At 48.7% G+C, this 13684-nt stretch overlaps 1 protein-coding gene across 2 annotated transcripts; it reads right to left on the reverse strand.

Annotated features, from left to right (window-relative positions):
- Positions 1 to 236: 236 nt before the first annotated feature.
- ATP5F1D (ATP synthase F1 subunit delta) lies at positions 237 to 7678 on the reverse strand. 2 transcript variants are annotated; one of them, XM_043990393.1, is made up of 5 exons: positions 7422 to 7678; positions 5895 to 6048; positions 3429 to 3517; positions 1464 to 1595; positions 237 to 412 (listed from the first exon to the last, which is right to left on the reverse strand). In XM_043990393.1, the coding sequence occupies exons 1-4, from the start codon at positions 7575 to 7577 to the stop codon at positions 1470 to 1472; spliced, it is 525 nt and encodes a 174-aa protein (XP_043846328.1). In that variant the 5' UTR covers positions 7578 to 7678; the 3' UTR covers positions 237 to 412; positions 1464 to 1469. The 2 variants fall into 2 exon arrangements, with proteins under 2 accessions (XP_043846328.1, XP_043846323.1); XM_043990388.1 differs by having other exon boundaries at positions 237 to 409; positions 7422 to 7675.
- Between the last annotated feature and the right edge of the window lie 6006 nt (positions 7679 to 13684).

A 13684-nucleotide genomic window follows, 5' to 3' on the forward strand; every position in this document is an offset into this window, starting at 1 on the left:
TACTGGCAGGAGGGGGGAGCAGGGGACCTTTCTGCAGGCTAGGGCTGTCACTGGCTCCAGAGGCTAAAGCAGTAGAAGGCAGGCAGACAGCAGGCTTGGGCCTGGACTTCCTCCCCAACCCCGGGGGCTCTCTTACACCTGGTCGGTTTCTCCCCCCTCCCTCCCAAGCAAGGGAAACAAGGGGCTGGGCTTAGGGTTTCACCTGTGACCAGATGACTGGGAATAAAGCTGCCAAATCAAAGTCCAGAACCTTTGTGGCTTTTAATCTGGGGGTGGGGACAGGCAGGAAGGGGGGGGGGCTAGGGTGGGCATCCTCCTCCTTTCCCGGTACTTCCTGGTCTCCTCAGCTCAGGGCGACTGCTGTGGAGCGGGCCAATCACATCTCGAGACAACTCCAAGGCTTCAGCTCCTACAGGGCAGAGGGGTAGGCTGTGTTAACAACAAGGGAGCTGGTGGGGAGCAGAGAAACAACGGCCAAGCCACAGGGAGCAGCGGGTGGGAGGCAGGCTCTCGCTCCCTGACACCACTCCAGCCAATGTCACAGCTGGTAACTTCTCCCCAGACAGATTAACCAGCAGGGCAAACAGACCTCTGGTTTTCCAGGACCCATGGGAGGGTCAAGAGGAAAAACCACAAGGGTCCAATCTTCAAATTCTTGTTCTAAACCAAGCGGCAGTCTCAGGGAGCTCTGAGGGCTTGGGGCCGGGAGCCAAGAGGCTGCACTTCTGGGGGCCAGGAAAAGGCCCCGAGGGGGAGGAGGGGGACCTACCCCCACTCTCCATCTGTGTGACTTTGGCCAAGTCACTTACCTCTCTGGGATCCAGTTTACTCATGTGTAAAATGATGAGTCTGGAGTCAACTGGGTCCCCTGTACGGTACAGGAGTGTGTGCTGACCACTCCCTCAACACATATTTATAAAGCACCTACTGGGTGCAGAGAACTATACTAGGTACTTGGCGGGGATAAGAAGTTGAGAAATCATCTAGCCCATCGAGCTCAAGATCCTGAGCCTCTCCATTATCCTCCACCACCACCAATCAACATAAGCTGTGCTGCCCCCTTGTGGCCACTGCCACCAATGGCAAAGCCAGGCTCGCTTCTGTTCCTCAGAACCACAGCCTCTCTCTCCAAGCAGGAAAGGCCTTAGATGCAGGATCTTGGAGACTATGGCCCAAGTCCTTCCTTTGGCAAAATAAGAAGCTGATGACCAGACAGGCTGACTAAGGTTGGTCCTAGATCCCAGATCAGAAACTAAATACACTGCGTGGTCTAAATCTGACCCAATAAAAGCATCAGCAACAGTCATGTAACCTCTGCTTGAACACTTCCAGCCGAGGGAAGCTCATTACCTATGAGTGATGGCCTCTCCTTAGCAAGCCCCTTAAGCCTCCTGCTATTCCCCAAGGACTGCCCTCTTTCCCACCCAGGGCCTGGTCCTGCCCCTGCCTTGGGAGCAGCTCACCCCAGCTCAGGATTCCAGGGCTTTAACGATCGCTTCATTGGCCTCTATCCGGATCTGAACCTCAGCCCGGCCAGCCTCGTCTGACACTCCTGACAGCTCTGAGTGTGCCTTTTCCAGGTTGGATTTGGCAACCTGAGAATCAAACAAGAAAACAAGAGGGTTATAGGTGGGGGGAAAAAAGCTAGGTAGGAGCAGGGCAGAGAAGTGTCTCCCTTGGTGATGACACAGGCAACCTTGGGGGGATGGGAGCATGCTGCCTGGGCGGGGGTTCAGCCTGGGGCCAAGGTCAGGGACCCCCCAGTCTGGGGCTAAGACTCCTGGTTTCCCATGGTCCTCCCTGTTGGGCATTGGAAGCCCTTTACAACCTGGTCAAAGCCTGCCTTTCACTGATCCCATTCACCCCCTCTACTGGCCAGCCCTGCTGGCTTCCCCACCACTGCTCACCCGGCAGTCCATCTGTGCCTTTGTCCTGGCTGCACCCCATGCTCAGAATACTCTCTCTCCTCCCCTTCCCTCTGCCTCTTAGATCCCCTTGCTCCTGTCAAAGCCCAGCTCCAAGGTCACCTTAGCTTCCCCATGAGGCTGTTCCTGGTTCCTGAGCCCCCTCCCCCCATCTCCTTCTATGTGTGTGTGTAAAATCCTCCCGACTGAAGGTAAGTTTCTTGCAAGTCGGGGCTACGAAGCCCCTAGCAGAGCACCTGCCACAGGGTTGGCCAATGCTTACTGATTGACGGAATGCCCACGGCAGAGAGGAGGGCTGGGCAGCCCTGCCTCAAAGAGGCAGCTCTCCGAGCCAGCACTCCGAGGCCGGCCTCCAGGGAGGAGACAAAAGACTGGGAGAAGCCGGGGCCAGGCCCCGTTGCCAGGCAGGTGTTGATGGGAGCGTTGCCTGGCTGCGGGGGCGGGGAGGAGCTGCAGCTGCTCCTGCAGATCCCAGGTGGGGCGGCCTCAGCACCACGCAGGGATGGAGGCTAAGAGGGGGAGGGTTGAGTGTGTGAACATGCGTCCCGATGAGGCCTCCATTCACTGAACCTTCAGGACGCACCTGCTATTTGCCAGGTCCTACACTGGACGCAGATGGGGGAAACAAGGGTGGCATCAAGAAGCTTCGGGGGGAGTGGGAGGCAGAAAGCCACCCCCAGCACCCGGAGACAGGCTGCCGGAATCATCTGTCTGAAGCTCAGCTTCGGTCACGGGCCTGACGTATGTGCTGGGACACCCCCCAGAGCTGTCCCCGGCCCCATCCTCGGCCAGTCCTCTTCCGGTCCCTGAATCCTCACCTCACATGCCTCCCCCCATCCATCGACATGAGATAGGACATCTCACCATTCCTTAAACATGCCTCTATGCCATCCCTTGGAATGATCCCCTCCCCTTCTCCAGGATGCCTTCCGCCCTCCCCTCTCTCCGCCTTTTCTCTCTCCACCCACCAATCTCTCCTTTGGCTGAGACTCCCCCAGCTCCAGGCCCATCTCTTTATCTAAGGATAACGGCACTTCCCATCTCTAGGGAAGAAAATAGGGGTCACATATACACAGCGCTCTCCTCATAGGTGGCCAGTGAGGTGGGGTGTGCAAAAATGTCTGCTCCCACTTTAGAAACGAGACTGAATTTTCAAGAGGGCAGAAAACAGAAGCCCGATCTTCTGAACAGAAGGTCACCCTCTCTTCCACTACACCATGATGTCTCTCTCATGCCTACAATGCAGATGTCTGAACATGGTTTCTTTCCTCTCAGACTGTGTGTGAGCTCCCTGAGAAGTATGGATGGGCCCACAGTTACCCCCTCTCCCCTATCGATGTGGGTGTAAGGCCCTGGGCAGAGAGAGGGAGAGACAGACAAAGCCTGCTGGGAAGGGGAAGGGCTGAGGGCCAGAGTGAATGGAGAGTGGGGCTGACAATGGCTCTTTTCAGTGAGGGGCCACCACCTGGGGCGAATCCTCTCAGGGAGGGGGAGGGGACTCACCGCCAGGTCCAGCATGTCCAGAGCCACGGCTTCTTCTGCCAGCAGCTGCACTGAGGAATCAGCATTGACCGTGACAGAACCGCTGCTCACTGGAGGCAAAGCAGAGCAGAGGGGCCCAGTGAGGCTAAACCTGGGGCTTCTGAGAAGCATTCAGAGATGCCCTAGCTAAATAGCCATCTCCTCTGCCTGACAAATGATCATTCGGGGACCTGAAGGGGGCTCCCCATTCCCCCGGACATTCATCCTTCCAAGAGCCCAGATTGACCCCCTCCGGCTCCCACCCATTGCTCACGGTTTCCCCCTGAGGCTGAGGAGGACAAATCAAATCCCTGTTGCAGCAATCCTGCAAATACATAAAAACCGCTCTTGTGGCCCCCAAGGAATCTTTCCTTCTCCCAGCTGAGGATTCCAGGCTGTTTTCACTGTCCTCATAAGGCCTGGTCTGCAGGCGCCTCCCTGTCCCAGCCTTCCTCCTCAGAACAGGTCTGGGTTTGTCACTGTGCTTTCTAAAATGTGGCCCCAGAAGTGGGCACAGCGATCAGAGGGTTTAACCAAAGCTGAGGACAGGAGAAGGGGACAGAGGGGGATGCGGGGAAGATGGGTTGGGATAGCCTCCTCCAAGAGGGGACCAGAGGTACTGGGGAGCCCTTCTGGGGAGGCTGGAGTAGCAAATTAATCAGAACTAGCATTTACATGGCACGTTAATGTTTGCAAAGATAAACATTATCTCATTTTATCCTCATAACAACTCTGGGAGGTAGGTGGAAACTGAGGCACAAAGTTATATGACTTGCCCAGGGTTACATAGCTAATAAATGTTTAAGGTCTGATTTGAACTCAAGTCTTCTTAGATGTGTGTGTGTGAGTGACAGAGATATGAAGGTGAGCTTTCTAGATAAGGCCTAACTCTTTTTTTTTTTTTTTTTAGTGAGGCAATTGGGGTTAAGTGACTTGCCCAGGGTCACACAGCTAGTAAGTGTTAAGTGTCTGAGGCCAGATTTGAACTCAGGTACTCCTGACTCCAGGGCCGGTGCTCTATCCACTGCGCCACCTAGCTGCCCCAGTTTGTAGTGTTCTAACTGCAATAAAATAATATTATTTTGTTGGAAAATATTTGTGTGTGATAAAGCCAGTGCTTTATCCACTGCACCACCTAGCCGCCCCTAAGGCCTAACTCTTGACAATCCTTCTAGAAAGGACTTAAGGACCAGGCTTCTTATTATCAAATTGGGGAGTGTAGGGGGAGTATGGTTTCTAAGAATGTTAGAGCTCCCCAGAGTAAGCTCTTTGAATTATCCTAGTTCAACCCAGTGATTTTACAAAGGGAGCCACTGAGGACTACGTTATTTGCTGTTCTGTCATTTCAGTCCTGTCTGGTTCTTCATGATCCCATTTGGGGTTTTATTGGCAGAGATACTGGTATGGTTTGCCATTTCCCTCTCCAACTCATTTTACGGAGGTGGAAAATGAGGCACACAGGGTTAAGTGACTTGCCCAGGGTCACACAGCTAGTTAGTGTCTGAGGCAGGATTTGAACTCTGGTCCTTCTTACTTCAGGCCCCACCCTCTATCCAATGAGCCACCTAGCTGCCCACTGAAGACAAGGAAGCACAAAGCTCCAGAGGATCCCAGAAGCCCTCTAGTCCAATCCATCCCTGAACAAAAGAGCTCTCATCCAGCCCCTTCAGGAAGACTCCAGTAAGCAGCCCCCACCACTCCTCCCTGACCTGGAGCCTAGATGAGACTCTCGGCTGGTCCTAGACCTGCCCAGTGGGGCCAGGCAGAACAAGCCAAATCCCTCTTCCACAGAAGGGATGGATTCTAATCAGAGGTGTCAAACACAAGGCACCCGGGCCCCTATAGGCCTGAGCCAGATTAAATATAATTGGGAAATATTTAACAAGATAAACAAAAAGACACTAAAGGGGGCAACTAGATGGTGCAGAGGATAGAGCACAGGCCCTGGATTCAGGAGGACCTGAGTTCAAATCTGGCCTCAGACACTTGGCATTAGCTGTGTGACCCTGGGCAAGTCACTTAACCCTCATTGCCTCACAAAATAAATAAACTGAAAAGACACTAAAACACTGACATTACATGTTAGAACCAAGCCATGGATCAGTGGCCCCTGTTTCGTTCCGAGTTTGACATCACTGCCCTAGTTACATAAGGAGTTGTTGGCGGAGCCATCCAGGACTAAAACAGCTTTCCTGACTCCAGATCCAATGTTCTTTCCCACACCAGCACTGCCTGATTACCTTTTTTTTTTTGGTGGGGCAATGAGGGTTAAGTGACAGGGCCACACAGCTAGTAAGTGTCAAGTGTCTGAGGCCAAATTTGAACTCAGGTCCTCCTGAATCCAGGGCCAGTGCCTTTTCCACTGTGCCACCTAGCTGCCCCCAGCACTGCCTGACTAAACCAAAAATCTTTAAAGGCTCTGGCCAAGGGCCTCCAACATTCACATACCGAAATACTTGGTGGTGGTGCCATCCTCGGCGTGCACGGTCACCACGCCGGGCTTCAACACCTGCAGGGTGGGGACGTGGGCGGCAAGGATCCCAAAGGCCCCACTCTGGGTTGGGACGTCTACCTGCTTCACATTGGCCTCATTGAAATATACCTGGAGAGTCAAGGGGAAGGAAGGGCTTAGGATCAGTGGCTGACTTTGATCTCATGAGAGACATTAAGGAAGGCCTGGGGATTTTCAGCCTTGCTCAAGTCCCATGAGGAGCACCCCCTCCTGAAAGGAGCAGGCAACTAGGAGGGGGAGAAGAGATGACAATATAGTGGGTACAAGGACTGTTACATTCACTACACAGATGAGAAAACGGAAGGGCAGAAAAGCTGAGGGATTTGCTCATGGTCACACAGCTGAAAGAACAGAATGATCTTCCTTCCAGGTAACTGCTATTTCTGCTCTGTTATAAGATGGGAGAAAGTGTACAATCTTAGCATCTGGAAGCCAGAGGAGGGCAGAGCAGAGGCTGCTGGGTGTAATGGCTAGAGAGCTGGTTCTCAAGTTGGAAGACCTCGGTTCAAATCCTGCTGCAGAGACCCTCTCAGGGCTCCAGGCAGCTCTTTCAAAGCAGCAGAGAAGACCTTGACCTACACTGGTAGAAGGAGCTTCCTCAACTTAGACCAATGGAATCACAGGACCTGTCTCAATCCAGATCAAAAAAACAGTTGAGAAGGGGCCACAGTATATGGGATATCAGGGCTGGGAGGGCCCTTAGGACCCAGAATGTCAGAGCTGAGGGTCATCTTCAGAATGAGGAATGTCTGAGCTGGGAGAGACCTTAGAACACAGGATGTCAGAGATGGGGGTAGTCCTTAGAACCCAGGATGTCAGAGATTGGAGGGCCCTTAGAACACAGAAGGTCAAAGCTGGGAGGACCCTTAGAACACAGAAGGTCAGAGCTGGGAGGGCTCTTAGAATCCAGGATGTCAGAGCTGGGAGGGCCCTTAGGACATGGAAGGGGCAGGGGAAGGGGGACAGACCCAGGATGAGAGAGTTGAGGGGAATCCTTAGAACGAGGACCATCCGAGCTGGGAGAGACCTTAGGACATGCTCAGAGCTGGGGGGAATCCTTAGAACCCAGGATGTTGGAGCTGGGAGGTCCTTGGGAATAAGGAATGTCACAGCTGGGAGGATTGATAGAACAAATAATGGAAGGGGGGCAGGGAGAGAAGACCCCAGGATGTCAGAGCTGGAGGGGGGCCTAGAACCCCTTGGATTCCCCAGTGCCCGAGCTGGGGGGCCCGGCCCTGGTGTCCTGGGTGCTCATTTCACTGAAAGGTAACGAGGCCGGTAAAGGTCTTGTCCCCGGGCGCCCCCGCCCACGCGGAGGTCCTCCGAAGGTCAAGGCCGGGCGGCCCCTCGCGCCTTTAACCACCCCCACCCCCCCGCCCCCGATCGAACAGCGAAACCTAAAGGGTGAGCCCGTCGGATCCGTCCCCTGGCCTCCCCCGCCCCAACAGCCCGGGAGGCCGCACCTGTGTCGGGGAGGCGAAGGTGAAGGACATCTGGCCCGGGGCGGCGGCGGCGGCGGCCGGGGCGGCCTCGGCGTAGGCGCGGGTCGGAGGGGCCGGGGCCCGGGCTTGGCGCAGCAGGCGGGGGCCGCAACGGCGGAGCAGGGCGATGGGCAGCATGGCGGCGGCGGCGGCGGACAGTTCGGGTAGCGTGAGCAGAGGAGCTGGCTGCCGGGCCAAGGACGGAAAGGTGGGCTGCGCAGGGGAGCCTGGGAAAGGCGACGCGGACTACGGCTCCCAGCAGGCCTCGGGGCGACCTCGGGCGCAGTGGTCATGACGTTTGCCGCACGGTCTGTCGGGCGTTGAAGTTTTCCCTCTGGCGACTCCATGGCGCTTCTGGCTTCTGCTCTGGGAAATGACTCAGATGAAAGTCTGAGGATGTTTTATTAATACTCCAAATGTTTTTATTAATACTCTTTCTTTTTTATATCACTGTCACTCAAAAACTTACCCCTATCCCCACCTCTGCATTAGAACCCTGCCTTTTGAGGATCTCCAAATCCAGGAAAAAAAAAACCCCAAAACTGTGGAGTATAGATGCAGAATGAACCATACTATTTCTTTTGTTTTTGGTGCTATTGTTTTTCTATTTTGAGGTTTTTCCTTATTGCTGATTTTTCTCTTGTAACATGACTAATGAAGAAAAAAAAAGAACCCTACCTTTTTTGGGGGGTGGGGGTGGGTGGGGCAATGAGGGTTAAGTGACTTGCCCAGGGTCACACAGCTAGTGTCAAGTGTCTGAGGCTGGAATTGAACTCAGGACCTCCTGAATCCAGGGCCAGTGCTCTATCCACTGTGCCACCTAGCTGCCCCTATCCCACAATAATAATTCAGTAGCAGCAGTCAATTTATAGGATCAACACAGTTTAAAATTTTTATTAAGTGCATATCAGGTGCAAGGCCTAGGAAGGAGGATGTTGGTTGTTGTCCTTTGTTCTCGAAGAAGACCAAAACTGGTGGGGAGGGGGGGGTGCGGCTAGGTGGTGCAGTGGATAAAGCACTGTCCTGGATTCAGGAGTACCTGAGTTCAAATCCAGCCTCAGACACTTGACACTTACTAGCTGTGTGACCCTGGGCAAATCACTTAACCCCCATTGCCCCCCCCCCCCCAAAAAAAGAAGAAGAAGACCAAAACGACATCACTGTGTTAGAGTCAAGTTACAGTATGTCTTCCTGTGACTGATCAGGTCACTAGGAGCTCACTCAGAATGCTCTGCCAGAGATCTGACACAAATAGTCCATGTGAACATTTAGGGTACTGTAACTGATGGTTCCACATATGGATGGTGTGGTGCTGTCTGATAGAGCACCTGTGTTTTCTTGGTGTTAATCGTTAGGCCAATAGATCCATACTTTGTTGGATCTCAGCTTCAGAGGCTGAATTGAGTGCACAATCATGTAACCAAAAAATCATGCACCAACTCTCCCTCTACTTTAGTCTTGGCTTGTAACCTTTTCGAGTTAAATAATTCACCATCAGTGAGGTACCTGACATTGATGCAGGCACCTGACAGCATTGCTGGAAACATCATGCTAAAAAGTTCCAACCTCTACATTTTATGGAAAAAGAGACTGAAGTCTAGAGAAGAGCAATGATTTGTCTACAGTCACGGAGGCTGGAAGCAACATTGACAATATTCAAACCTGGATCCTCTCATTCTAAATGTAAGGCTCTTTCCAAACACATGACCCCTCCAAATGCCAGCTTCCAGGATGTTGAATTGAAAGCTCTCATTTTGTCCATGGGGAAACAAGCCCAGAGAGAAAGAGATTTGCTCAAAGTTACACAGATGCCAAAATATTCATTCATAGATTAGAGTGTATTAACCATTCTACTTGAAAATCTTCAGCAGCAGTTCAGGTTAGTCTACTTCAGGGCATTCATGGCCCTGTATACTCTGGTAGAGTGGCCCAAGTCTAGACCTAATGCCAGGAAGACCTGGGTTCAAATTCTAGTTCTGATGCTAGCTGAGTCGTCTCTTTGACCCTCAGTTTATCCATTTGTAAAATGGTGACTTATGTGAAGAGCTGCCCTGTGAAGGAAGGGCTAAATGTGTTCTTTTTGGCCCCAGAGGGCATAACTAAGAGCAGTGGAGCTTCAGTAATGCTATGGATATAATTTACCTAGATTTTAGCAAAGTGATTGATAAGTTTTTCATGTTAACCTTTCAAGAAATATGAAATTATGAGGGCTGGACGATAGTAGAATTTATGTAGATTTGGATGACTGGACCCAAAGTTAACCATTAAATTTGGGGGGGGGGGCAGGGCAATGGGGGTTAAGTGACTTGCCCAGGGTCACACAGCTAGTAAGTGTCAAGTGTCTGAGGCAGGATTTGAACTCAGGTGCTCCTGAATCCAGGGCCAGTGCTTTACCCACTGTGTCACCTAGCTGCCCCCTGTTTAATATTTTTTATCAATGACTTGGATGCCATAGGGTTAAATGACCTGTTTGGTAGATTTGCAGATTACATAGAGATGGGAGGAATAGCTAAAACAATGGACAACAGGATCCAAAAAGGACTGATCAAAACAATAGAGCTTAAACTAAAAAGGTGAACTTGGAGGGTAGAGTGAGGATCCTGCCATGATTTTATCTGTGGAGGAAACTCTTTCCACCAATGAAAATCCACAACTTCTCTGTAATTGATAGTCTCAGACAGTAGCTTAGGGCATTGAGAAGTTAGGAGATTTGTTCATGATCATACAAACTACTCTGTGTCAGAGGCAGGATATGAACCCAGGTCTTCCTGATTCCAAGGCTGGCCCTTTACCATTTTATGATGTATTATTACAAGCTGAAATTTAATAGGGACATTTAAAAGTAAAGCCTTAAATAACTTTGAAAACCTTAAGAACTCTCATTGAGGGGAAGAATTTATGACAAAATAAGAAATAGAGAGTATTATGAAATGCAAAATAGATCATTTTGATTGCATTACATTAAAAAGTTTTTTACACAACATTGTGTGATGATCAATTGTGATAGACTTGGTTCTTCTCAGCAGTGCAATGATCCAAGGTAATTACAAAGAACTCATGATGAAAAATGTTCTCCACATCCAGAAAAAAGAACTGTGGATTCTGAAAGCAGATTGAACCATAATTTTTCTACTTTTTTGGTTTTTTTCCTCTTTTTTGAGGTTTCCCCTTTTGTTCTGATTCTTCTTTCACAACATGACTAATGCAGAAATGTGTTTAATGTGATTGTATATATAGCCTATATCAGATTGCTTTAAATCTTGGGGAGTTAGGAGGGAAGGGAGGGTGGGAGAAAAATTTGGAACTAAAAATCTTATGATAACAAATATTGAAAACCATTTTTATATGTAACTGGAAAATAATGAAATGCTTTTATGATTAAATAAAAAGAAGGTTTTTTTTCACAAACAAAAACAATGCAACCAGGATTAGAAGGGAAGCAGAAAGCTGGGAAACAATTTTTATAACCAGTGTTATTGATAAAGGCCTCATTTCTCAAATATATAGAGAACTGAATCAAATTTATTAGAATGCAAGTCATTCCCCAATTGATAAATGGTGAAAGGATATGAACAGGCAGTTTTCAGATAAAGAAATTAAAGCTATCTATAGTCATATGAAAAAATGCTCTAAATCACTACTGATTAGAAAAATGCAAATTAAAACAACTCTGAGGTACCAGCTCACAGTTATCAGTGTGGCTAATATGACAAAAAAGGAAAATGATAAATGTTGGAGAAGATGTGGGAAAATTAGAATACTAATACATTGTTGGTGGAGTTGTGCACTGATCCAACCATTCTGGAGATCAGTTTGGAACTATGGCCAAAGGGCTATAAAACTGTGTACTCTTTGACCCAGCAATACCACTAATAGGTCTGTATCCCAAAGAGATCACACAAAAGGGAAAGGGATCCACATGTACAAAAATATTTATAAGAAGACCTTTGTGGTGGCAAAGAATTGGAAATTGAGGGGATGCCCATCAATTGTGAAATGGCTGAACAAGTTGTGGTATATGAATGCAATGGAATACTATTGTGCTATAAGAAATGATGGGGGGCAGCTAGGTGGCGCAGTAGATAGAGCACCAGCCTTGGATTCAGTAGGACCTGAGTTCAAATCTGGCCTCAGACACTTAACAGTTACTAGCTATGTGACCCTGAGCAAATCACTTAAACCCAATTGCCTCACCAAAAAAAAAAAGAAATGATGAGCAGGCAGATTTCAGAAAAACCTGGAAAGACTTACATGAACTGATGCTGAGTGAAGTGAGCAGAATCAGAACATTGTATACAGTATCAACAACAATGTGGGATGATCAATTGAGATAGACTTAGCTCTTCTCAGGAATACAATGATCCAAGACAATTCCAAAAGACTCATGGTGGAAAATGCTATCCACATCCAGAAAAAGAACTATGGAGTCTGAATGCATATCAAAGCATACTATTTTTACTTTTTTTGTTGTTTTTTCTTTCATGTGTTTTTTCCTTTTATTCTAATTCTTCTCACAACATGACTAATGTGGAAATATGTTTAACATGATTGCACATATATAAACTATATTAGATTCCTTGCTGTCTTGGGGAGGAGGGAGGGAAGGGAAGATGGGAGAAAAATTCGGAACTCAAAATCTTACAAAAATGAATATTGGGGGCAGCTAGATGGCACAGTGGTTAAAGCACCGGCCCTGGATTCAGGAGTACCTGAGTTCAAATCCGGCCTCAGACACTTAACACTTACTAGCTGTGTGACCCTGGGCAAGTCACTTAACCCCCACTGCCCTGCAAAAAAAAAAAAAATTAAAAAAAAATTTATATTGAGGGAGCAGCTAGGTAGCATAGTAGATAAAGTACCAGCCCTGGATTCAGGAGTACCTGAGTTCAAATCTGGCCTCAGACACTTGACACTTACTAGCTGTTTGACCCCAGGCAAGTCACTTAACCCTCATTGCCCTGCCCCCTCCCAAAAAATGAATATTGAAAACTATCTTTACATATAATTGGAAAATAAAATAAAGTACTATTAAGAAAAAAAAAGAACTCTCATCAATAAATTTAGCAGCCATGATTCCAGAGGGCCAATGACAAAGCATTCTACTGATTTCTTGACAGAGGAGGGATGGATTCAGGGTAAAAATGAAGCATATATTTTTTGGACATGACCAGTGTAGAAATTTGTCTTGCTTGACTGTATATTTGGGGTTTTTTTTCTTTTTTTTTGTTGTTGTTCATTTTTTTTTCTTTTTTCAGGGCAATGAGGTTAAGTGACTTGCCCAGGGTCACACAGCTAGCATCTGAGGCTGGGTTTGAACTCAGGTCCTCCTGAATCCAAGGCTGGTGCCTTATCCACTGCGCCACCTAGCTGTCCCAACTGTGTATATTTGTTAAAAGGGATTTCCTTCCCCATGAGTGGGAAGATGAGAAAGAGAGAAATTGGAAAACATTTACAAAAATTTTTCATGTAAAGTTTTTCACTTGACTGAAAAAAACCAAACACCAAAAACACCTTCACAGCTAGGTGTGGTGGTGGGAGGCTGCTGAAAGGCTGAGGCTGGGTGGATTACTTGAGTTTAGGAATTTTGAGTCAAAGTAGTCTGGTAGCTACCTGGTGAGACTCCCTCTCCAGCCCCACCCCTGTTAAGAGTGCCGGGTCGGGGGCAGCTAGGTGGCGAAGTAGATAAAGCACCGGCCCTGGATTCAGGAGGAGCTGAGTTCAAATCCAGCCTCAGACACTTGACACTTAACTAGGTGTGTGACCCTGGGCAAGTCACTTAATCCCCATTGCCCCACCAAAAAAAAAAAAAAAAAGAGTGCAGGGCCACCAGGCTGCCTGAAGGGGGCCCTAGAAAACCAGGCCTGGTAGGAAATGAAGCAGGCTAAACAAAACAAAACTCACAAGTATAAGATGAGAGAGGCATGACTACACCTCAGTTTTTCTGAAAAGGGTATGGGGATTTTAGTGAGCTGAGTAAACCCTTAGATAATGGCAGAGAAGAGAGATGAGAGATGAGAGAAGCAGAGAGTTCAAGACTCAAGAGAAACAATCTATTTCCATGCTGGTCTGGTCTAAACCCATTTGACATACAACATTGAGTTCTGGGGTCATGGTTTAAGGACATTGAGAAGATGGAAAGCATCCAGAAGAGGATGACCCAAAGTCTAGGCTTTGAAACTATATCAGGATTGGTTGAAGGAACTGGAGATGTTTAGCCTGGAGAAGGGAAGGCTTAAGTTGGTCAG

Source organism: Dromiciops gliroides, chromosome 1 (assembly GCF_019393635.1).
Source record: "Dromiciops gliroides isolate mDroGli1 chromosome 1, mDroGli1.pri, whole genome shotgun sequence".
Lineage (NCBI taxonomy): Eukaryota > Metazoa > Chordata > Mammalia > Microbiotheria > Microbiotheriidae > Dromiciops > Dromiciops gliroides.

Bases quoted from the DNA above. Each gene is read 5' to 3' on its own strand.
- ATP5F1D (XM_043990393.1), bottom strand. From the start codon at position 7,577: ATGCTGCCCATCGCCCTGCTCCGCCGTTGCGGCCCCCGCCTGCTGCGC. The intron at 3,518-5,894 runs GTATGTGAATGT...CTTTGCCTCCAG, and splicing joins CACCACCACCAAGTATTTCG to TGAGCAGCGGTTCTGTCACG. The intron at 1,596-3,428 runs GTGAGTCCCCTC...TTTGATTCTCAG, and splicing joins TGGACATGCTGGACCTGGCG to GTTGCCAAATCCAACCTGGA.